This window comes from Heloderma suspectum, chromosome 3 (genome assembly GCF_057233095.1).
Source record: "Heloderma suspectum isolate Gila_16-S chromosome 3, 16-S_ref, whole genome shotgun sequence".
Lineage (NCBI taxonomy): Eukaryota > Metazoa > Chordata > Lepidosauria > Squamata > Helodermatidae > Heloderma > Heloderma suspectum.
This window is the reverse complement of record NC_139460.1, coordinates 31,592,601-31,618,180: the sequence shown is the minus strand read 5'-3', so window position 1 is coordinate 31,618,180 and position 25,580 is coordinate 31,592,601. Positions and strand designations below refer to the sequence as shown.

General features: G+C 45.2%; 1 protein-coding gene across 3 annotated transcripts in view; it reads left to right on the top strand.

Moving 5' to 3' along the window:
- ARHGAP20 (Rho GTPase activating protein 20) overlaps positions 1–25,580 on the top strand; it is a 127,409-nt gene that overhangs the window by 58,484 nt on the left and 43,345 nt on the right. For all 3 annotated transcript variants that reach the window (XM_084842853.1, XM_084842852.1, XM_084842851.1), the window contains one exon: positions 15,941–16,111. Coding sequence is in view for 2 of the 3 variants with exons in the window: in XM_084842852.1 (XP_084698978.1) it covers positions 15,941–16,111 (171 nt within the window). In the remaining variant the exon portion in view is untranslated. The remainder of the gene's footprint in view (positions 1–15,940; positions 16,112–25,580) is intronic.

The following is a 25,580-nucleotide window of genomic DNA, read 5'->3' as shown; positions in this document are numbered from 1 at the left end:
ACAGCCCCTGTCATCTGAGGGCGGCTATTCAGTTTGGAGATAGGTTCATTGTGAATGCAAATGATCTAGACAGGCTGCATTGGTTAATTATCAGCACTTTGAAGTCTGCTAATAATGAGAAATCAGTTTGGTTGCTAAGATCCACTTAGTTACATGTGTAAGTCACATTTCTTCAAACAAGGCTTGAATTAATAGTGTTCAAAAGGTTTCTTCTCAGAGGAATTGTTCTGAGAATCTGAAAATTAGGCTATGAAATAACAGAGTGGAGGCTGCCATCTGCTCACCAGAATAATCTCCTTTTTCAAAATGAACATGACCCAGCTTTGTCATCTTGGGCTAATGGCTACCAAAAGAGAGCAATACAGTACCCATCCTTTAAGTATGCAGAATAAAAATGTTGTTTGACACATACTGAATAGTAAGAGAACTAGAGCAGTGGAATATAGGTAGAATGAGTTGTATGCTCGTTTTTGTGGCCTGTATGCTCGTTTTTGTGGCCTGTAGTTCAACTTTAACCCAAGTAGCATGCAAGATCCAGTGGATTTTGTTTTGACAAGGTTAGGGTTATATAGATTAGCTCATGTTGGACTCCTGTATCATTGTTCCAACTTAAAGAGAAAGAGCAACATGGGGGAACAACGTGCAAATTGTGACCATGGTGTAACAAAGTATAGCATTTTAACTATGTTGACATTTAAATCTTTATTTTATTTAATCCTCAAGTACCAATCTTGTGGCCACATTATGGCGAACACCAACAACTGGATCAGGGATATCAAGAAAGATCTTCCAGTCCTGATACCCCACAGCATGTGGCATAACTTCATAACTTACACAGCCTTCAGCTTTTATAAGGATCCCTGTTAGTATTCACTGAGAAAAGTGTACGATGCAAATGTTCAACCATTTGTTCAACCATTTGCAAATGTTCAACCATTTGGGGGATACGTGGCTCAACCACACTACGAGCGAGAAGGATCTTGGAATTGTCGTCGATCACAAGCTGAATATGAGCCAACAATGTGATGTGGCTGCAAAAAAGGCAAATGCTATTTTGGGCTGCATTCATAGAAGCATCGCTTCCAAATCCCGGGAAGTACTAGTTCCCCTCTACTCAGCACTGGTTAGGCCTCATCTGGAGTACTGTGTCCAGTTCTGGGCACCACACTTTAAGAAGGATGCAGACAAGCTGGAGAGGGTTCAAAGGAGGGCAACAAAGATGATCAGGGGACTGGAAACAAAGCCCTATGAAGAGAGACTGAAAGAACTGGGCATGTTTAGCCTTGAGAAGAGAAGACTGAGGGGAGATATGATAGCACTCTTCAAGTACTTGAAAGGTTGTCACAGAGAAGAAGGCCAGGATCTCTTCTTGATCATCCCAGAGTGCAGGACACGGAATAATGGGCTCAAGTTACAGGAAGCCAGATTCCGACTGAACATCAGGAAAAACTTCCTGAGTGTCAGAGCAATACGGCAATGGAACCAATTACCTGGGGAGGTGGTGGGGTCTCCCACACTGGAGGCCTTCAAGACGAGGCTGGACAGCCATTTGTCAGGGATGCTCTGACTTGGATTCCTGCATTGAGCAGGGGGTTGGACTCGATGGCCTTGTAGGCCCCTTCCAACCCTACTATTCTATGATTCTATGATTCTATGAACCACCCAGTTCATGCACTTGCCAATGTGGATGACTTGTCAGAAAGTACAAGTTGGGTTCTTAGTATGTCTGATGGTGAAATTAACATGTTCATTTTAAGCGGTACTGACCATCAGTGTTGAGAAGAGGGAGTTTCAAAGGCCCAGACATGAACACAAAATCTCTGGCAGCAGGGATAAATCATCTTCCGGAGTTTAATGTGTGGGTGTGTCTGTGCATGCAGACAAAATCTGGCCCTAGGATTTTTATTTATTATTTATTTCATTTCAATATCGCCCAATAGCCAAAGCTCTCTAAGATGAATAGTGCCCTAGGTGAAGAGTGTCTTTGGTTCCCCCTCCTCATCAGTTTTGCAGGGCCACCCAGATGATGTGATGCCTGTTGAGAACGACATTGCTCAAAACCTGGATCTCTCAGCCACTGTGCTACAGTTTGCACAAGCCAAAGTTCGAAAAGCCACATTCGGAACAGTGGCAACACAGCAGAACTATCACAGGTTTTACTTACAATATTTGTTTCTTTTATAGCAGTTCCTATCTTTTGGTAAACATTCTTTATTTTAGAATATCTGTTACTTTTCTCTTTAAAATTAATAAAGAAAAATTATAAATAAAAAAGGTATCAGCTCAGCTTGGCGCCCCTCTCAGCTCAGCTTGGTACTCTAGGCAACCGCCCACCTCACCCACCCCCATGGCCAGCCCTGCACACCCACACATTTACCGGTGATGGAATCCAGACACCTTTGGTACTCTTTTACCTTGCTGCCATGATGGGTGTCATTTAAGAATTATGAATTGAAAGTTGCCTTGAGTCAAGTGGTTGTGCAGGAAAAACAGTATTTCCCTGGTGATCTCCTAGAAACGTTCTGAGCCCACCCCTCCTATTCCCCATCTCCTGTTTGGTGAAAGCCGACTCATGATACGATCATCACCTATCAGCTTGTGTCCCATTGTTGGGTAACTCCCTGGGTAGATAAAAAGCAATTATTCATGATGACTCAGTGCAGTGATGATTGATTATATCAGTTTCACATCTTCAGGTTATGGACTGCACTTGTCAAGCAAAACTAATAACCTCACCTTCCATTTCCTGCCAGTTACCCAAATATTAAAATATAACCTTATACCATTTTGGAAAAATATAAATACGTGAAAACAAAGAAAACCGACTGTCCAGTTCATGGGTATATATATTCTTAATTGTATTGGCTGCCTTTTTCTTTCCTCCTTCCCATTTCTTCTTCCTTTCTCCTCCCAAGGCCAACATTTTCAATGGTAAAAAAAGAAAATGGAGAGCAAATGCTCTTACTATAGATGGAAGTGTTCTATTTCTTGAACGGTATATTTTGTATTCTATTGGCACAGGAGGTTTGAGAAAAATTTCTAGTAGCAAGAAATGACCCCCCCCCCCCGAAATACTGTTTTCTTGATTCTTTAGGCTGCTAAAGCTCCTAAGTGTGCAACGTACCTGCTGTTCCCCTTTGATTTCAAAGGCTAAAAATAAAAATGGTAATTGTTTACCAAGTTGGTATTTCCAAAGAGTGATACATTCTGCTTAGGTTGTTTGTATGGAGTTCTTGCAAAGTAGAGCCAGCAATTTGTGTGAAGTTGAGCTCAGAGCGCAAAGCGAGTGGACTGTCTCAATTTACCATAGCGCTTTCAGATGATTGTTACTCTGGCAGGTGGAACAAATACATAAAAAGAACCATACTGGATCGGACCGGAGTCCTTTTTCCAGCAATGTCTGGGTAGATGATTCTGGGAACCTTAGAACGCAAGCAGGGCAATTGAAGGCAACATTCCTCTCCAGTTCTGTTCCCAGGATTAGGAACATCGGAAGCTGCCCTACACTGAGTCAGACCTTTGGTCCATCTAGGCCAGTGTTGTCAACACTGACTGGCAGCGGCTCTCCAGGGTTTCGGGCAGGAGTCTTCCCTTGCCCTACCTGGAGATGCTGGGGATCAAACCTGGAACCTTCTGCATGCAGAGCAGGTGCTCTACCACTGAGCTGATACTGAGCCCTGATACTGAGAAGAATGTTACAGGTGTGTAAATATCTTATTTGCCTGTTGTGAGTGCCTCCAAGTAAGCAGTAGGGAAACTATTTTACTCTGAAAATAGGTTCTTTTTTCCCCTTTTGGGGCAGTTGATGTGTCACAAACAGCATTGGTAGGTGTGGCTGATAACTTTTGTGAGCTTATTTGCAGGGCTGGTAAGCTGCCTGAGAATATGGAGGTTCCATCTAACTACAGAAGAGTCAGCTTCACTGCCAGAGAGTTTTTGAATGGAGCTGGGTTTCTGGAAGCTCTCTTCTGTCAGCTACTAGACTATCCATCAACTAGCAGCCAGTATGCCGTATGGCCTGGACTGTCAGCTCTGTAGCATCTGAGTTTACTTGCTCTGTACTAATAATTGTAAGCCACAGGAAGACTCATTACATCTGAGAAGGCTTTAACCAAACCATGTTGACCTAAGAATTGGCAGCGCACTGTGCTAGAAGTTTCAGTGGCAGGCTGTTAAACTGAGCAGTTCTGTACTGACCTGTGCAAACCTAACTCTTCCACTAATTGGAGGTTTGGGGATTACTTGCACATTGGGTTACTGTTTTATCACCTGCTTCTAAGCAGCAGGCATAAAAATAATGTTACTGAGGCCATGTCTCTAAACTGTTTTGGGGAGGTGGGGTTACCCAAGGAGAAAAAAACTACTTTCAATTAATTAAAAAGCATTGTTTTCTTTCAGATCCTTCTTCATGCACAGGATTTTCTTTCCTGGTTTGATTTAGAATTATAATCATCTGTATGTGGAGTACAATTGCCCAGCTAGCTGCATCTTCCTTCTTGCTGTATCTCCCCTTCTTCTCCTTCCTATTATGTGGTGTTCAGATGCACATCTGTCCCTGGGGCAGCATGTAGAGGCTGATGTCACCCTTTGAGGGCTGGTGTACAATGTCCCTGTTTGCTTGTGTCCTGAGCTTCATTGTTGATCTTCGTGGTTGACATGTATGCCTTGATGAAACCATCAGAATAGATAAGCATGCTTTATATTTGATTGATTGATTGATTGGACTTGCATATCTTTTTACAAAAGCTTGGTGATCAATGCCAGGTTTTGGCAAACATGGGAGATCTCGCTTCAGGTCTCATCTTTACTAGACATGGAATCTTTGTGTGCTCCTGGGTAAATCCCTGGCTTTATTCTTCCCAGTCTGCAACAGTTGGAGGAGGGGAAGAGAATGAATAATGGGTTAGGTCAGCCCTCAAGCATCCTTCATTGTTTTAAAGGTACAGTGTTAACCAAAACAAATTGGTCCAGTCTTGTTCCTGTTTCTCTTATTAACGAGCCCTTCACCACTACTTCACTGCACTTGATCTCTGTGCTTTGTAGATTGTAAAACCCGGTTACAGGAACACAGTCAGTTTTGCTTCAGTGGATGTGGATCTGGATGCTGGTGTTTCCATTCATCATGAGTTGTTTTAGTAGGTTACTAAGGGACATTATCATACCTTGGACCTGTTCCATCTAGCAGCAGATATTAAAATGTAGTTGTGGTCTACTCTGAATGAAAATAAATATAATAAAGATATTGGCTTTATTTAGAAACATGGATGAAAGCTCTGGAGGAAAAAACTACTTGCTTGTCAGTTCTTGTTTTAATTTTCTCATTAAGATGATGTCATAATGATGTGAGATCCATGATGTTTGTTTTCATTCTAGATATAGCATGTGTGTTCTCTCTCTCATCAGTATTCAGTTGGTTTTTAATACTGGCCATGAAGCTCCCAGTTGCACATGGGCTGGCAAAGGATAACAACAAGGATCTGCTAGCCAAGTCAGAGGTGAGGATGTCACAAGACACAAGGGAATGGACTTAAACAGAGTGACTGTTGTGTCATGGACCTGCATTGTACAGAAAACCTGTCCTTGCCTTTTCCAAGGCCCTTTTGGAATTCTTCATCTTATCCAGGCAGATTTCAAGAAGGCAGACAAAGCTCTGGCTGAGAGTTGCACTTGCTTTTTCAGTTGGGTCATGGTCATCTTGGATATAGTTATACATGTGGCTGGATGCGCCTGAACTCATCTGATCTTGGAAGCTAAGCAGGGTCAGCTCTGGTTAGTACTTGGATGGGAGACCACCTGGGAATCAGGCTTTCTGCATTGAGCAGGGGGTTGGACTTGATGGTCTTGTAGGACCCTTCCAACCCTATGATTCTAGGTATAGTGTAGCCACCATGTATCATCAAAGTCTGTCTTATTACTGGGTTCTTGGAACCAAGTTGGCTGAATCCAGAAATTGGGGAGAAGCCCAGTGTCAGACCAAAATTAGTAAAAGTAACTTCATCACAGCCCTTTGGATTTCTGTAAGTGGTTTTCTGTTGGCCACAGGCCACACTGACCCTGGAGCCAGATTGTGTGCCTGGATTCTGGATAGTTTCCAGGTGCTGTGGCAAGCCTTCAAGTGGTAGGGTGGTCCTTGGTTCAATTCCAAGGCTGGCAGCTGCTATTTAAAAATATAATCGAGCAGTTACAGGCTTATTTAAATTTCAGGCAAAGGTCATTCAGAGTTTAGTCTGTTGAGATGAATTTCTCAAATGTGCTCTTCATTTTTCCTCACATTAGTGTTCTTAATTACGCGTGATGCTGGCAAATCACCAATAACTTTGATATAGTGACTTAATCTTTAGATAAATACTTCTCCCTTCAGTCTTGTGCCTTTCCCATCTTGGTGCATTTAAATTGCTACATCAGGAGGTTTGGCTAAGTTGTTAAAGGTTCTAGCCTGGGCCATTCCTACTTCACATCTGTAGTTCCTTCTAACATCTGTGAAGCTGAAAAAGGATGCGTCTGTACTTGGGCTTCCTCCATTCCTCCTTAGGTTATAGTACGCAGTGTCAGAGCCCATGGATGAGGGACAGTGTAACATAGGAAGACATCATGGCAGTGTTGTTGCTCTTGTCCCTCTTTTACTCCCCTCCTCTCCCCATCACCAAGGCAGATTATGGGGGAATGGTGTGAAATATAATGCTAGTTTTGCTAGTACAGTGTAAGGTGTAGATCCGATTAGCTTTATGTAACAGGGACTGAACCTGAGACTTTAATCATGCACTCTCCTTCTGATCTATAAATCTCTCCTTCACCTGCTGCTTTGTAGGTGCAGACTCAACTTTTTAAAATTCAATCCTTTGCATTGCTTCAAACAGGATTCCCAACCTTCTTGGGCAGTTGGGCACATCTGGAATTTTGGGGAAAGTATAGTGGGCACTGTCAGAAAAAAATGGCTGCCATGGGGGTTGGCCATTCACAGAATTGCTGCAGTGCTTGGTGTTCCAAGTCACAAAACACCATAGTCATAGAAAGCTAAAAGACAAGCATCTTGGCCAAGAACCTGAATACAAAGCAGAGGTATAGTCTGACTCCAAAATACAAAACCATTCCTTTGAATCCACATTAATAAGATGATCACCCCCAATTCAATTTCCTGCAAACATGCTCATCCCACACTGCAAACATCCACACAGATAGGGATGGACGGAGTCACCTTCATCCAGGCTGCCTGGGCGCCAGACGAGCCGCCGTGCTCAGTCGGACCCACGTGCCAAGCGCCCGTGCGCCCAACGGGCAGTTCTGGCGGCCGCAACTTCCTTCCTGAGCCACTGTGTTGAGTAAAAATGATGGCTGAAGTATTTCCATAAATCTAATGCTGTGGAAATGGTGGCTGTAAAGGACAGGAGGAGGATGAGAGGGAAGCCCAGCCACTCTTGTCCTCTGCTGTCTCCTTCATGGAAGTTTGCGAGCTCTTTACATGATGCCGTGACCCTGCCATGACCCTCCAGGGCATCTCCTGCACTAAATGCCCTCTGTTCCATTTTTAAATAGATTGCAGATAATGAGCTATCAAATTACCCCATTGCGTTCCACTTCTGTTCTCTCCCCCCCCGCCCCCATGAAAAGACTTAAAGCGGCAAGAAGAGGAGTGAGATCAATTAAAAATTAATGGAAGACTCAGATACAGGGAAAAGGGGTGGGGGAAGGAAGTGCATGTAAAGGGAGTCAGTGATGATCCTGCATTTAAAACGGAAGCAGAAAGCCCTGTTTTAAGTACAGGATTTTAGGCTGGTGTAAGAAGCAGAGACATCACCTTGCCAACAAAGGTCCGTCTAATCAAAGCTATGGTTTTCCCAGTAGTAATGTATGGCTGTGAGAGCTGGACTGTAAGGAAGGCTGAGCGCTGAAGAATTGATGCTTTCGAACTGTGGTGCTGGAGAAGACTCTTACGAGTCCCCTGGACTGCAAGGAGGTCAAATCAGTCAATCCTAAAGGAAATCAACCCTGAGTGCTCATTGGAAGGACAGAGACTGAAGCTGAAGCTCAAATATTTTGGACACATAATGCGAAGAGAAAACTCTCTGGAAAAGACCCTTATGCCGGGAAAGACTGAAGGCAAAAGGAGAAGGGGACGGCAGAGGATGAGATGGCTAGATAGCATCACCGATGCAATGAATATGAACTTGAGCACACTCCGGGAGAGTGCGCAGGACAGGAAGGCCTGGCGTGCTATGGTCCATGGGGTCACGAAGAGTCGGACACGACTGAATGACTGAACAACAACAACAACAGAGATGCCCATAGTGCAGAAGTTAAGAAAACTTGGGGTAACCAGGAGTGGACTTTTGTGTGGAAGAACTGTGATCTCTGTTGCGTTCTGCTACTCAAAACAAATTCCTGGGCTCAGAATTCTTTAATTGTGAGTGTGTGTTTTTCACCAGGGTCGGATTGGTGGATCTTGGGTGTTCTAGTAAAAAAAAAAAAAGTAGATCTTACAAGTCTGAAGTCTGTTCTCTTCTGTTCTACACACATACACCATCCTCACCACTTCATCGCTAGTCTGAGGTATCTGGACTGCCAATCCATTTCTCCATTTTAATGATTCCATTGGGGTTGCAGCCATTCTTTGTGAATCCCAACTGTTTATAGGCCTCTTACTAATGATACTTGCAAAATGGTGTCCCTAACACCAACTACACATTGCTAGTGTTATATCTCATCTCCCAGTTTGAGTGTGTTGTTCTGATATTCTCACACCATCCATTTGGCACATGAAATTTGAGTTGTTACATGTTCATTATTTCTGATTTGCTTTTGTCCCTAATATGGAAGACTTGTCAGGCCAAAATCAACAAGCATCCAAAAGTACTTAATATGCTGAGTAACCAAAGGGAGGACAATAAAGACTTGAATATGTTTCCATAAATGATGAAATTCACATTATCTTAATAGTCTGGGTGAGTGCCCTGATATGACCCAAATGCAAGAAACTGAAAGCTTTGTTTGTGCATGTACTTTAAAAAAAAAAAAAATGGAAGGGGAAAAAAGGTAAATTGGGGATACTTCCTGTTTCTGAAGTAATAACCAAGGCTGCAAATTCTCAAAGGGACAGAGGTTAGTGGGGCTATTTCAGAATAATTGGTTTGAGGATTACAGCCTTATTCTGGTTTGACGAATAATCTTCTCTGTCAAAAAGCCAGTGTTTTGCAAACAACTTAACTTGGGGTGGTGACAGCCGCGCCCTTTTTTTCTTAACTATGAATGGGAAGGGGATTCCGGCTAGTCAGGGATGAGAGGACTTTGACACCAATTAAAAGCCATATAAGTACAAATAAAAGTATTGCAGTGGTGTCATTCTTTAGTCCATAGTTTCCGGTTTCCGGTTTCCTAATTCCAAGCAGAAGGAAAACAAGCAAAGAAAAGGTAGAGCTTTCCAAGGTGCGACTCTGATGAAACAAACACATGGAAATCCAGTTGCATTTTTTTACATTTTAAAAAGTTGTGTGCATACAAAGCAAATGAAATACATCTCAGAAGCAATTTATATGGAGCTGCAGGTGGGAGCCTTTAATGTTGATGGGATTCTGACAAGCATTTTAAGTAATATTCTAGTGCTTTCAGAAATGGGCTCATCCTTTCTGCCTGGGCTTGCTTGTAAGATTTCTATCCCCTCCTTCGGTTTGACTGTTGTGCCTTTTTAACAGCAGCATGCCAGGCAAGAATTCAACAGATACAGATTTCCTTACACTCTACCTTCAGGGTCCCATTTCCATATGACTTTTGTTTTCAGCTCTGTTCAGAAGTGATGCTCACGCATTCAGTCAACGTGTGAGCAGGGCTGTCTGACTAACCCCACTTCCTGGCATCTGTGGGTACGGGGCGAAAATCTATGGCAGGAAAATCGTCACACTTGCTGCAACCGCTTTTCTGCTGTTGATGTTCATGCTGTACATGTGGACGCCAGGTGGCAGGGCTAGTCAGCAGAGCCCTGCTCATCTGCTGATTAATGCATGGGCGTCACTTCTGAACCTCTGCCTCCCAAGGGATCCCCAAGCATCTACCAAGGTACCCTAGTGTGTTGCAGAGGATTCTGTGGCCTTTTGTTTTTTGAAGTTGCACATCCAGGCCTAATAGGCTTACCTGTTGACATGTCAACTGAGATTGTAAACTAGAGCCCACCTACTGTTCCTTGGCAGCTGTATATTGCAGGCAAAAGTCAGTACTGATGGGCAAACTGTCCTTCAGGGAAGCTACTATGGATCTTTTTATTGAAGGGCCACTTGCTAAGCAGTCAAGGGCCCTAGTATTCCCCAGAACACAGTATGAACAACAGCCCCTTATAGAACTGGTATGCTTCAGTTGTTGAATGTGTGTGCCATGCAGAGCTTTAAGGCTCAGGAGGCCTACCAGAATAAATATGTGGCAACTGAACTCGTTTGCACAATCCAGAATCAAAAGCTGCCTCAAGTTCTGCAAGGTGTTTTCGCCACAGTTCCTTGTTAAGTTGCATGGGGTTATTTACAGGCCTTTTCGTTATGTCTAAAGAATGGCAAATTCTACCTGTTGGCAACAACAGTCTGTCTGTTCTTTATTTAGATAACCATTCTGGGATAGAAGAGGGTTAAGTGTTCAGATCTTGACAGGGTGTGTTGATTCCAGTTCACTTCAACTTCCCTATTCTCCACTTTGAAGATTTAAACCAAGGAGAAGGGGGCCATGGGGAGGGCAGGATCTTGTCCACTTTATGGAACTCCTAAAAATGCTGAGACCTAATTCAGACTGGACTTTTATAGGCCTGCTTGCAAGCCTAGGGCTAATTGATGATTGATCCCCACAGTCAGTAATTTATCTCTGCTTGTTCATGAATTCCTCAGTCAGCTTCACCAATATAAAAATAAACACTTTATCAGAATTAAGAAGCAATAAAATACTATGTTCTCGGCACAGCAGAGAAATAAGAGGATATGTCTGGACTCTCCCTGATCTGCAAGAAGGCTACAGATAGTTGCAGCCTGACAGTGAAAGTGAGTCATGCTCACGCTGAAGTTCATGTCCTTCCAGCACCAGCTGTCAGGGTTTCCCAAGTCAGCAATATTAGTACACCCCTCTGAATAATCCAGCTGCACTCAACAGGGTTCATAACAAACACTGGGATGGGGAAGCCAGGAAGCATCCAAACGCAGCATGAACTTCTCCACCCAGGCAATGGCCCTGCAGAGTTCTTTGGGGTGGCCAGCTGTTCCCACTAATATCATGAGGAATGATTTGAGGGTTTGGGGGAAGAGCACATAGCCAGATGCAAGGGGGTGGGGGTGGAAAGAAGGGAAAGGAAAGCTGTCCACAAAACCGGCTTGTCCCAACAATAAAATCTGACCATTAACTGTGATATCAACCGCTAAATCAAATTTTGGATGGAACTTCAGAATTAGAATCCAGTCAATTTTGATGTTAGCGCTAACATCCTAAGCTGGTATTTTGGAGAGCAGTGAGGAACAGATGCCTGGTGTGACCATTTTCAAGGACTGAATTTCTTGCCAGGGTTTGGAGGACATCTCATTCTTGTCCCTAAAACAATATTTTGTGTTTTGCCACCATTGTGAATATTTACACATGGAGCTGGATTTCAAATTCCAAATGTGTCTTGGTATTCTTCGTTCAGTTCTGTAGGTGTGTAGACAAGCTGGCGTGGGCCGAGGCCTATTTATATGGATTATAAGCACTGAGCATTGGGTGTCAAGGAATTGGCCAGGTGTGATCACGGGGGTAAAAGAACCCACCATGGCTTCTCCCCCTGCTCCTGTGTGTGCTGTGCATGCGCCGGTTGTTTACATAATTACTTGCACTGCAGCGTGGGTTGGCGTGTCGTCCAAATCCCGCACATGGCGCAGTGGGCGTGGCTTCGTACCCACCCTAAACCCCTACTGCATGTTGTGGGTTGCAGGGTAGGTATGAAGCCCACTACATACCGGGTTCAGACAGCACGGTAGCCTGTACTGCAGCGCAGGTCATTATGTAAACGCGTGGGGGAGAGGGGAGCCACGATTACTTCTTTTACAAGGAAAACAAGCTTGCTCAAGGTTGCTCTGCCAGTTAAACTCAGCTTGGTTACATGGGCGAGCGAAAATAACTTTGCAGAGTGCATCAGTGGAGGAGGGAGGAGTTGGGCGGTGAAGGAGGGGGAGCACCGGGACAAACCCTAGGATAAATAGTGCCCTGGGCGAGGCGTGTCTTTGCCCCCGCCCCCGGTAGTCAGTTTTGCAGGGCCACGCAGAGGATTTATGGTGCCTGGTGCAGGTGTGATGTCCATCAAGAACGACATTGCTCAAAGCCTCGATCTCCCAGCCAGTGTGCTACAGTTTACACAAGCCAAAGTTTGAAAAGCCACCTTCTGAGCAGTGGCAGTGCACTATGCAAGACAGCAGAACTATCACAGGTTTTACTTACAATATTTTGTTTCGTTTTGTAGCCGTTCCTGTATTTTGGTAAGCATTCTTTATTTTAGAATATCCATCATTTTTATCTTTAAAAATAATAAAGAAAAGTTATAAATAAAAAAGCTATCCAGCTGGCCTCTTATAGTTTATGGCTTTCTTTATTATTATTTATATAGTCTTTACAATGTTTGAAGTGCTAAGTGCTCTGTAACGTTGCCTCAAAGTAAAACTCTGTTCCACTGATTTTTACCTAGCGCAAATTACGTTAAACTGGAAATTCAAAAAGAAGCATACTTTAAAGCTAATTGAAGGAAGATCATGTTTGTAGTTGGTACCCTAACAACCTGTAAAACCTTGAAAGAAAGGTTACAGACACTTGGTTTTTGCCACCCTAGCTCACTGCAGACAATACATTAAAAAAAAAAACCCACAACGACTGAGCTCATCTTGTGCCCCCCACGCCCCAGCTCAGCTTGGTGCTATGGGCAACTGCCCAGCTCGTGAACCCCTCAGGCTGGCCCTGTTTTTCACCACACCCACCACTGGAATATGGTCCCTGAGAACTTCTCCAAAATGGAATTCAGCCCTCGGGCTTAAAGAGGTTAAGCACCCCTTCTGTACCTTCTCAGGGGCACCTAAATAATACAGCTTTGTGTGTATTTCTTTAAGGAAGCAGCACAGCCAAAGATGGGAGGGATGTGGTAATAGAGGAGAGTCTAGACTACAAGCCTCAAGGCCAACTGCCTTTCCAGGAGAGCTTTCTCCCCCCTTCCTGCCCCCACTTGCACAGAAACAGCCACCTGCAGACAGCATAAGAAAAGCCACACAGTGGAGTGTGTCATGGGTTAGGGGGTGGCAGCACTGGTGGGATTTCTGCAGCCTACCTCTGGTCTCTGGCTGAGGGAGATTGCCCAGAACTAAGCTAAGGGACCTGTCAGGACTGATTCTGAGCGCAGGGAGATAGTTAGCAGCTCAAATTCAGAAGAGGAACAGCTAGAACTTGGGGATGCATTTTCCCAAGCCAGTTCAGATATGGGTAGGCATGCTTCTCGGGTTACCAACTACCAGATGGCCGGGCCTGAAGGCCCCCCCCCTTGCCCCCTCTGTGAGAAGCTGGGATGAGGGGGGGGGGGGCTGTGACCTAAGAGATGCCAGACTACGGCGCAGAGCTAAGAGGGAAACGTTGGGGCGGAGCTCAGACAGTCGACCCGGTTAGCGATGCGTGAAAGGCGACGGAGGGAAGCATCACTGGAAGGGCGGGGCATCCCTCCCTAAGGTAGTCTAGCCAGCAAGCCTCACTTCAAACTGTAGGCAATGTATTTGGATCCCCTGGAGGCATTCCTTTGTAGCCTGAGAGTCTTCGAGGATTTGCATCTGTAATAAACCTGTTGATAATGAATTAAAGGCCTGAGACTGAAGCCTCTCTCTTTGTGTGTGTGAGTGCATCAGGAAAGAGGGGGCCCAAGGGAAACATAACAGGACCATGGGCTGCCTGCTAGAAGAATCATGGTGTTGTCGTCCGTCCCCGCCCCAGTCCTCTGTCATATCATCTCTTCCAGTTCATGAAGACTGAACTGGAGAAGGAAACTGGGGGATTCACTATTGGGAATGTCAAGATGAGGTCCAATTGCCCTGGAGTGCAAGAGGGGAATTGGTGCGAGAGAAAGAGGATACGGGTGCATCTGCCCTCCTGGTGCATTTCCACAGGACTGGGTTTGAGGGGAGCCCTGTGCAAGTGTTCTCTGATGGCCCCCTCTTCTGCCTCTTGGCCCCAGTGGGCTTCTCTGGCTGCCGTGACAGCACTCCAAGCAGCTCTGGGTAGCTGTCTCTAGCCATCTTTCCAACTTCCCACAATGCCCCTAAATAACGCTGCATCAGGAGCATTGTGGGAAAGTAAATGGATCGCTAGATCCAGCTTTACGTAGCCTATCACGGCAAAAGGCAGGGACACAAATGGCGTTGGCTATGCCAGACGACATTTCCGTCCGAAGACAGGCAGCGGATGGACACGGACGGACAAAGACACGGCGGTACCAGGTAGGGTCTGGCCGTGGCAGAGGTGAGTGGTCTGTTCTGCCACAGACTTGCGCGGCGGGGGGGGTGGAGTCTAAGAATCCAGCCTCATTGGAGTCTGTGGCGGAATTCTCCACCATCCCTACCCCTGTGTGGCTCTGACCTCACAGTTGGCCAGGGAATCCTGCATTTCTGTTTCCCTGGAGACCTGCAAGGATTCCGCCAGAATAAGTTGGTAGCTGAGCGAGGAAGGACTCTTCAGCAGCAGGATGGGTGGCTTCTTCTCCTGTTTTCAGCAAGCTAAAGTCAGGTACATGCTGAAGGTCGTTGCTGACATCCCAGAGTGAGGGCTGCCTTTGGCTGTTTTCTAAAGTTGCTCCTCCTTGGTTATTTCCCCTTGCCTGGGCAGAGAAATCTGGCTCCCAGCCTCCTCTGTTCACAGTCATAGACCTTCCTTGCTTTTCCTGTGTGTGTTTTCCATTGTCACAGTCACACGAGCAGCCGAGAGTCTCTTCCTGCTGTGGTGCATTTCCACTGTAATTAGGGCCAAGATCCTGGGCCTCTGATGCACAAGCTCCCAAGAGCTCTCGGCTGATCCCTAAGTGCCCGTCCCTTGACCCATGCAGACTTCAGAAGAGTGGCAGGCAGGCAGGCAGGCAAAGGACCCTTGGCCAGCGGAAGTGAAGCGTGAGCTTTGAGCAGGGGAGGGAGCCATAAGCCCCTGGCACAGACCAGCTGAGCTCTTTTGGGAAAGTCCTGATGGGCGGCGTGCAAATACAGTGTTGCTTTGCGTTGTCTTGTTCTTGGTCTGATGCAGGTTTGAAAAGACACATTCATGCAACAAAACAGAACTATCACAGGTTTTACTTAAAATATTTGTTTGTTTTGTAGCAGTTCCTATCTTTTGATATTCTTTATTTTAGAATATCCATTATTTTTATCTTTAAAAATAATAAAGAAAAGTAAAAAAAAATAAAAAGGTATCAGCTCAGCTTGGCGCCCCCCTCAGTTCAGCTTGGCACCCCAATCAGCTGGGCACTCCGGGCAACCTTGCCCACCCTTGGCAGGCTCAGTCTGTTGCTAGGCAGATCTTGGGAACAGAGATGGCTCACGAGGACCAGAGTGGCTGCGTTTTTGCCTTCTCTTGCTGAGCGGCTCTGTAGGCAATCACCGTAACGCACTCTGAAATTGCTGTAGTTGTCAGACAACACGCCAACCTATTGTGGGTAAAATAACTCCTACTACAGACTGTGGGGTATCAGGGTGCACTGTTTGGTACAGGTTCACACGACACGCTAAGCCATGATGGTTTGTTCTGGAAAACAAACCATCGTTGGTTGGCATGTCATGCTAACCCAGTCTAAGCCTCATTGTCCTTCCTATAATGATTTAGATTAGTGCATGTGAATGAATCAATCACTGTGGAAGGCCAAAATAATTAAGAGCACCATGTTCTGAAAGATCGTTCTTCACTCTGACTTGCAATATCTTCTTTATCTTTTTTTCGGCAGGGAAGGATGCTTCTCCCCAGTCAGTCCGGAGTCATGTCCACTGGTGCAGTCCTTCCTGTGTCCCAACAGAACATTACTTCTGGATGGACATGTACAACTGAAGACTGGCCTGCAGACTCAGGAACGGCACCTTTTCCTGTTTAATGATCTCCTTGTGGTTGCCAAGCCCAAGTAAGTCCAGTGCTGAAGAGAATTACTCTTGTGAAACGTCCTGGTGGGAACCACATAACAGCCAACAGCTCCTATCTTATTTGCATTATGGAGTTGGTGAGATGTTCAGCATTCCTCCAACATAACTTACACTTCACCTTTTTTTAGTTTTTTACTATAGGGCACCTGATATGAGCAGAGGGTCATGGCCAGATGTGAAGCTTGGGTTGTTGAGGAGCTAGTTAGCAGAAATGAACAGGTCTTCATTGTATTGTGAAGGTGTTGTTACTAGACTAGACTTCATTATTGTGCTATAAATGTACATGGCACTTTATAGGGTATTGCAAGTGAAAAAGAAAGACCTCTGGCCCAAGGAACTTGCTGTTTACAATTTTGACAGTGGGAGAGACGGAAGAAAGGAAGGAAGCCTCCATTTCAATTGGGGTAAGGACAATTGAAAAGGGTTGAATGAAGAAGAGTGAAATGTTGCCTTTTCACAAGCTACTATCAAGGAACATGAAACAAGCATTCCTGAGCTGCAAGTGATTGGAAGGTTGGAGTTTTCCAATAGATACCTGATCACTCCTATTTCCAAAGTCAGCTTTCTTACATTTGATCATTTGATTCATGGGATAGACAGGACAACGGTTGACTTAGAAGAAAAAAAATGTGTCTGATGCTATTAAGGGTTTGAGTGTGGAGCTTCAAAGGAGCCCCATTTATTTAACTATGTTAACATGCTTAAAGTCACTTCTGAGAATTCATCTTCAAAGCCAGGTAACTTCTACAAATTATGGCAATTATGACTTGTTGCTGTTTATGTGGCCTTGTACGCTGTAAGTTATTGGAAATAAAAGATGGCCTCAGATAGTTAGCAAAGTTCTGTTAAGAACTCCAGACCCTAACGCAGCTGCACAATCATAGGAATTTTCAGGGCCTTAGAAAAGTTACCCATTTGTGCTCTTATCCTGTCCCTTCTTTCAGGCGAGAATTTCCCCCTCCTACGAATCCTGGATTTATTGGGAAACCTGTTTAGCTTCTTTATGACTTGTCTCCTCATGCACCCATGTTGCACTCAAGCCACTTGTCTTCACTATTCTCCAAGCACAAGAAAATAACTATGGCATGGTTGGCTCAGGCCAAGTAACGTGTCCAGCATTGTCTCCCATAGTGGTTAGCCAGATGCTTCTAGGACGCTCACGAACAGAAGATGATAGCCATTATCCCTCTAACACAGGGACAGATAGCATGTGGCCTGTGGGCCACATGCAGCTGCTGCGGCCCCCGCTGCCTCCCAAAATTGTAAAAAAGTTGTTTAAAAAAAGAGGCTTCTGGAGCAGCCTTTTTGACCTTTTTGGCACATTGTTGCCACTCTGGAGGCCATTTCTTTTAATGTTTAAGTTTTTCAATGCTGTCGGGGAGGGTTAGGGGTGAAAATGGCCCCCAGACCTCCCGAAGTTGCCATCTCTGCTGTAATAACTATAGAAAGGGCATATTTGTATTGGCCATCTTGTGTTATCACCTGCGTGGCAGTAAGCTCAAGATACACATTCAACACATCCTACTACACCCATTATCTGATAAAGGAGGAAGCTATGTTAGGGCTTTTCCTTTTAAGTTTCTCCTTCACGCATAATCATATGTGAAAGAGTCCTCAAGGTTTCCCTGAAGCTATAAGCACTGCGAGGCTGGCATGCAAGAGCTCCAGTTTGTAAGTTTGATGTAATTGTGAATGGTCGAGTGAATAATCCACGCTCAGCATCAAGCCTGACTGCACACAAACGGCCTATCTAGACTCCTTGGTGCGATCACCTTCTGTTTAGGAGCATCTTCCAAACGCTTCCTCTTCATGCAGGAATACGAGGAAGGCAAAACAACATGCCTGTGCTGACAAAACATTGCCCTTCCATAAACATATTCATGAGACAGTATCAACACAGGCCCCAGTTGAATCACCCCTAAGTTAGAACTGGTTTATGCATTTCCTGGTTCCCTCCTACCCCAGTTCTAGCTCTCAATGAGTGAAATGCAGCATCATGCAAGTGGACTTCCGCTTGCAAAGTGGAACTTTCCCCACCTCCTCCCCAGCCCCAAATCTGCTCCAGAGAGTCCCTGAATCCTCCAGAACAGCTTTTGAATGCACACACAGGGTTGTAGGGAGGTGGGGAATCACCAGCTTCCTGTTCCGATGGCAGAAGCTGTTCCGTCAGTGGGAGGTGCTCAGTGGAACCACCCTATGCCTGTATCTCATATTGCACTTGGTTGTCCATATTTCTGACCCACGGTTTCTTCTCCTGTCTCATGTTCTTTAGACTCTGCCATGGGAGTACCAACAATGTGCAGCTGGCCTCGCTTCCCTGTCAACCTCCTAGAGGTTTTCCCCCATCAGACATGGCTGCTACACTAAAATAATACAAATGTGTATCATTAATTCATGTTGCAAGTTTAGGCAACCATGCACTTGTCAAAACAAGAAAACGCTCTACAGACTCTGTGGGAAAAATAGGCTTATTTGCATACATCACTTTTTATTCTGTAAAGGACGTTCCAAGGGCCTAACCACTTTAATAAGCGCCTGCTGGGTGCTTTTCCAGACCTAGGGGGTATGGCCCACACAGCTTGTAGCTTCTCGGCTTCACATAATCCCTCTCCCTGAAGCTGCTTTTCCTTAGAACAAGGGTAGGCAACCAGGCACTCTCCAGATGTTTTGGACTACAACTCCCATCATTCCTGACCATTGGTCATGCTGACTGGCTTGATGAGAGTTGTAGGTCAAACCACTTGCAGGGCACCAGGTTGCCTACCCCTGCCTAGAAAAACAGCTATCAGTGTTTTGTTATACCCACATGCACTGAATGTGGAGTTAGGTCTAAAGGCAGTGGAGAACTAGCAGCAGCAGCAAGCCCTCGGCCGTGGAGGATAGGTCTGTCAGTGGTTGTTCACTGTAGCTGAATGGTTCTTCCTTGTTCACAGGTAATATACCCAGGATTACTGGTGGCAAATGAGGATGATGGTAATAATACCTAGCATTGTAGAATGTTCACAAGGCCTCTGTTATGTGGCTAGGTAGCCAGCCAGATGGGCAGCTAATAAATCTAATAAATAAATAAAAATAAACATATCCGGGGGGAGGGGAGGGGTACTGTGGGCTAGTTGTTGTTTTGAACCTTGGCAGCCCCTGTAGAATTGGGAGTAGCAACGGTGGATGAAGTTCCTGCTAAGTTCTTCACTTTTGTATGTGCTGAATAAAGAACAGTTGTGTTTGAGGCCTCCTGATTCTTGCAGTCATTCCTACTACCTATACAACAGCCTCTGTAGATATTATCAGTAATGCATACAATACATTGTATGGGAAGTCAGTGTTGCTATACAGGTGTGATAGATCCTATATAGGGTCCAGGAGGTTGTAAGTTCCTCCTTGAGAGAGGGAGTGGTGTTGGCCTTTTTAAAAGAGGCATTAATTAGTCCACTCCTGAAAAAGCCTAACCTGGACCTGGAAGATGTTAATAACTATAGGCCAGTAGCCAGCATTCCCTTCCTGGGCAAGATGCTTGAGCAGGTGGTTGCCGGACCACTCCGGGCACTCATGAATGAAACTGATTATCTAGATCCATTTCAGTCAGTCTTCAGGCTTGGTTTTGGAATGGAAACTGCCTTGGTTGCCCTGTGGGATGACCTTTGCCAAGAGAGGGACGGGGGGAGTATGAACCTGTTAAATCTCTTGGACCTCTCAGTGGCTGTCAATACCATCATCTGTGGTATACTTCTGTATAGGTTGCTGGGATTGGTGTTGGAGGCACTGCGCTGCATTGGTTCTGCTCCAACTTGGATGGCCAATTCCAGAACTTGGTGCTGGGGGATTACTGCTCTGTGCCTTGGCAGCTATGCTATTGGATTCCACGGAGCTCTATTCATTCTCCCATGCTGTTCAACATGTACATGAAACCACTGGGGGAAGTTATCTGGAGGCGTGGGTTGAGGTATCATCAATATGTGGATGACACCCAGCTCTAACCCTCCTTTTCATTAAATCCAGGTGAGGCAGTCACTGTTCTGAATCAGTGCCTGGGGCATGGTAATGGACTGGATGAGGGCCAATAAACTGAGACTCAATCCAGACAAGATGGAGGTACTGTTAATGGGTGGTTCATTTGCCCGGATAAATGATGTTTACCCTGTTGTGGAAGGGGTTGCACTCCCCCTAAAGGGTCAGGTTCATAGGTTGGGGGTGCTCTTGAATCCAGAACTGTCACTTGTGGCACAGGTGGACTCAGTGGGATGGAGCACCTTTTATCAGTTTAGGCTGATATGCCAACTACATCCATATCTGGACAGAGACAGCCTACCTACAGTTATTCGTGCTCCGGTAATCTATAATCTGGATTACAGCAATGCGTTATATGTGGGTCTGTCTTTGAAAATGGTCTGGAAACTTCAGCTGGTCCAAAATAGAGCAGCAAGTTTGTTAACGGGAACGGGCCAACATTATCATATTATGCCAGCAGTTTTCCATGTGCACTGGCTGCCAGTCCATGTCCGGGCCTGATTCAAAGTGCTGGTATTAACTTTCAGAGCCCTAAATAGCTTGGGGCCAGGCTACCTGAAGTATCATCTCCTGCCATGCGTACCTGCCTGGACCCAAAGGTCATCCTCATCGGTCCTGTCACTTCCAATATACCAGGTACCCCAAAAGTGGGCATACAGTTGTTTAAAATGGGGACACAATGTGTGAGTAGAAGATGTGTGGGTGGAGTCAGAATGACAGTTGGGAAGAGTGAGTAACAGGGAGTGACAGTTAAATCAGTTAAGTGTAGAGAGTGAGGGGAGTGAGGCCCTTAAGTAGGTATACAGTTGTTTAGTTGCTTATTGATTTTTTTTACTGATATTGTGAATGATGGCAGCGAACTTGAGTCAAGAACAAAGAAAGTGGATTCTAAAGCATTACTGGAAGACTGAAAATGCCGAGCGGGTGCGCACAGTGTGGCAAGAAGCATTTGACACTCCTCCACCAACACATCTGACAATTTATCGTCTTAGAGATAAATTTGAAGCAACAGGTGCAGTGGCTAATGCACCGAAATCTGGATGTCCTGGGACATCTATGACAGAGGAAAATGAGATGAGAGCCGCTCTGACATTTGTGAACAGTCCGAAAAAGTCCACACGATGTGCGTCTAAGCAGCTATCCATACCTAGAACGTCCTTGCAACGCTTAATGCGTAAATTGAAATGGAAGCCGTACCGTCCAAGACTGTTACATGGTCTTCTGGAGGATGACCCAGACCATCGGTTCCAATTCTGTGAGATGATGCGTAACCAAATCTCTAATGAACCAGACCTTCTTGATAAGATCATCTGGTCAGATGAGGCTTCTTTCAAGTTGTCAGGCCATGTGAACAGGCATAACTGTGTGTATTGGGCAGATGAAAATCCTCATTTAACTATCACATCTCAACTGAACCAGCCAGGCATCACAGTGTTGGGTGCACTGTCCAGCGAAGGTGGTGTAGGACCGGTTTTCTTCGATACAACTGTGAATAGTAACAATTACCTAAACATGTTACGCAACGTGGTAGTGCCACAACTCAGAACCAGGGCTAACTTCGCCGAACTGCTCTTCCAACAAGATGGGGCACCTCCTCATTATGCTTTTGCAGTAAGGGACTATCTTGACAACACCTTCCCACAGCATTGGATCGGACAACGTGGAAGCATTGAATGGCTGCCACGTTCACCTGACTTAACACCAGTGGACTTCTTTTTGGGGGGCGTAGTAAACAATAAGGTCTTTGAGAGGAATCCCCGGACAGTGGACAAATTAAAAGAGTTCCTCTCAGAAGCATTTATGGACATAGATGCGGACTGGAATTTGTGTCGTACTGTGTGTCACAGTGTTCTGGACAGGTTCGAGGAATGTTGCAACGTTGATGGAATACATTTCGAGCGCTTATGAGATTAAACAGTGTTAAACAAATATAAATGTAATAAACAATGTAATAAAATGCAAAAAAACTATACTGTATACCTACTTTTGGGCCACTCTGTATGCTCTTCTCTCTAACCCAAATATAAGCATGTGGGGAAAGAGGTAGGTAGCCGCTGACGATGGCTTTCTTCACACAGAGCTTTTATCCTGTGATTGAGATTGCTCTCTGCACTAAATGCCCTTTGTTCCGCTTTTAAATAGATCACAGATAATGAGTGATCAAATTACCCCGTTGTGTTCCACCTCAATTTCCTCCGTCAAAAGAGTTAAAGCTGCAAGAAGAGGAGAGAGATCAATGAAAGATAATGGAAGACTCAGATACCGGGAGAAGGAGGGGGGAAGAGGAGGGGGTGAAAATGGGAGTCGTAGTGATCCTGCATTTAAAATGGAAGCAGAAAGCCCCATTTTAAATGCAGGATTTTAGGCTGGTTTAGAGATGCCCAATGACAGCCCACCTCAAGAGGCTAGATTCTGTATGAAATATGACTCCTGTGCCTTTAATAATGGCATAGCAACAAGAATTCCACATGATAACTTCTCTCACTGCAGTAGTGTCCGAGGAGATGTTGCATCTGGCAAAATTCTTCTGTGCAGCTAGGCACAGAAGCCCTGCCTTTTATTGACACATTGGTAGCAAAGCATAGTAGAAGAGGAATTTCTATAGAGAGCTTTCCAATTTAAACTTTTTTTTTTCTTCACACTTGTCCTTTTAAGAGCTGGTATTTTCTCTGATTTCGATCCTGCCAGACATCCTTTTTTTTCTCCTGGAGCTTTTAGATGCCTTTTAAAGTTCCCTTTTTTAGGCTGATCCACTTTTACACAAGACCTTCCAATCTCAGGCAGTAATCCACTTATCAGGTGAGAAATTCTGTAGCCACCATCTCCAGAAAGATGCTTTGTTAGAAGTAAAATAAGCTGGAAGCTCCCAGAGAAGGGAGTGCATCTTTCCATCGATTTAACCCTGTACCTTTCAGGATACAAGGGTAAAACTTTCAGTTTTGTTGTCTCCAGGCAGGGATTGACTTGTGTTTGTTCTGCTGTCTGTCCTGACCCTTACTAACTGTTAAGGGTTGATGAGCCTCTCTTGGCTTGTGGAAGGAGAGAAAATATACAAATAAAGAGAAACTTCAATTGGTGCAGTTCATCCAGAAGCATCACTTGATGCAAAATGTGGCAGCTAGGCTGCTAACCAGTGCACAATATAGAGACTACATTACACCAGTATTGAAAGAACTGCACTGGTTGCCTATTGTTTTCTGGGTCTTAAACGTTAAAGCTCTAAACGGCTTAGGGCCTTGTTGTTTAGGGACTGCCTGTCTTGCTGTGAACCTGCTAAGATATTAAGATCTGCAGGAGAGGCTATTTTGAAGATACCCAGGTTGCAGAAGCCCACTTGTCAGGGACATGGGAAAGGGCCTTCTCCTGTGTCATTCCCAAACTATAGGATGCCCTCATAGGAACATAGGAAGCTGCCTTATACTGAGTTAGGCCATTGGTCCATCTAGCCCAGTACTGTTGACACTGACAGGCAGTGGCTCTCCAGGGTTCCAGGCAGGATTCTTTCCTAGCCCTACCTGCAGATGCTGGGGATCGAATCTGGGACCTTCTGCATGCAAAGCAGGTGTTCTATCTCTGAGCTACACCCTCTCCTTTTAGAGTTATGACTGGCTCCAACCATCTCAGTTTTTAGAAAAGGAGTCAAGTCACATCTCTCTAAACTGGCCTTTTAACTTACTTTTAGGCTGCAATCCTGTACCCGCATACCTGGGAGTATTGAAGCCAATAGGATTTGCTTCTGAGCAGACGTGCTTAGGATTTCACTTTTAGTGTTTTATTGTGGTTTTAATATTTTAAAAATGTTTTATTGTATTGATATTCTTACGGCTTCTTTTGATTTGCTCTGATTTGCTGTGTACCACCTTGATGGCTTTTAGCGGAAAGGTGGTATAGAAATCACAATCATAGGGTGATACAAATACAGATTAGCTAACTTAGAGCCACAGACTCTAAACAAACATTTGGGTGTTTGGTCTCCATTTTTCTTTCAACTTGTGACCTTAAAAAAGAAGTTCCCCATGTGAGATAGGAAAATCACATCTCAGTTTTTTCCCTTGGTGACCACATGGGCTTCTTCAGTGCCTCCTCATAAGTCCCATTGGCCACACGTAGTTCTAGCTGAGCCCTTGGAACAGTAAAAAGGGTATGTGGCAGAGATAGGGTGCAATCCTGTGGGGATAGTCGGCTGCCTCCAAACTTGGAGGCGGCCGACTATCCAATGCAGGATGGGCGGAGCACGGAGGGGACCTTCTCCGTGCTCCGGCCACCCTGCATTTGTGGCTAGATGGCCAATTGTGGCTGTCTAGCCAAGGCGACTCGGAGCAGGGGTGGGGGAGGCTGGATGGCACATAGGAAGTGTCATAATGGCGCTTCTGCCATCCCCTCCCCGCCCCCCAGAAATGCCCTCTTTTTCTCCGCTCTGTGCTGCTCTTACGAGTGTGGAGCCAGGGACAAACCACACTGCCTACGAGGAGGCAGGGAGGTGGTTTTCTGGGAGCTGACCTCAAGAGCACTGGCTCCAAGCTCAGTTCCCAGAAAAGGAAAAATTCTGTGGCTGTCTATCTGTTATCAGTCCATCAGTCCATCCTAAAGGAAATCAACCCTGAGTGCTCATTGGAAGGACAGATACTGAAGCTGAAGCTCCAATATTTTGGCCACCTAATGCGAAGAGAAAACTCTCTGGAAAAGACCCTGATGCTGGGAAAGACTGAAGGCAAAAGGAGAAGGGGACGGCAGAGGATGAGATGGCTAGATAGCATCACCGATGCAATGAATATGAACTTGAGCACGCTCCGGGAGAGAGTACAGGACAGGAAGGCCTGGTGTGCTATGTTCCATGGGGTCACGAAGAGTCGGACACGACTGAACAACAACAACAACAAAATCTGTTATCTAGCAGCTATAGGATTGCACCCGTAGTGTAGTAGTGAGTGCGTCATCTGTACCAGCCACATTGTGAGAATAGGCATAGAGTTCTCCTGAATCACTGTTTTGAGAATTTCTCCTGGTGCCCAGTTTGAAACTCATGTACTGAACCAGGTGCAGGAGATGTGAAGGGGAATAGAGGAGTATGGCTGCCATAAGGAGCAATCAACCTGGAAAGGCTGGAATGCCTAGGCACACCCCCATGGCACTCGTGGAAATTGTGTAATGATGGTTGGACACAATCATACTTCTTTTCATTTCAGTGGGGTTTATGCAGGAGACAAAATTCCCAGTGAGTTGTGTCCAGAGCAATGTTTATATCTGTGGATATTTGGATTGGAGCCAGCTTCTCTGCTGCTCAGCTTCCAGTCACAGCTGTTACTGGACTAGATGTTACAAGCTTTGGAAAAATCAGAGCATCATAAATGTAGGTCAGTCCTTTGAACTCCATAAGGGTCAGGTGTTTTCACATTTGAGAATATGTGAATATTGAGAATAAATAGCTGGATGTGGCCTATGCTA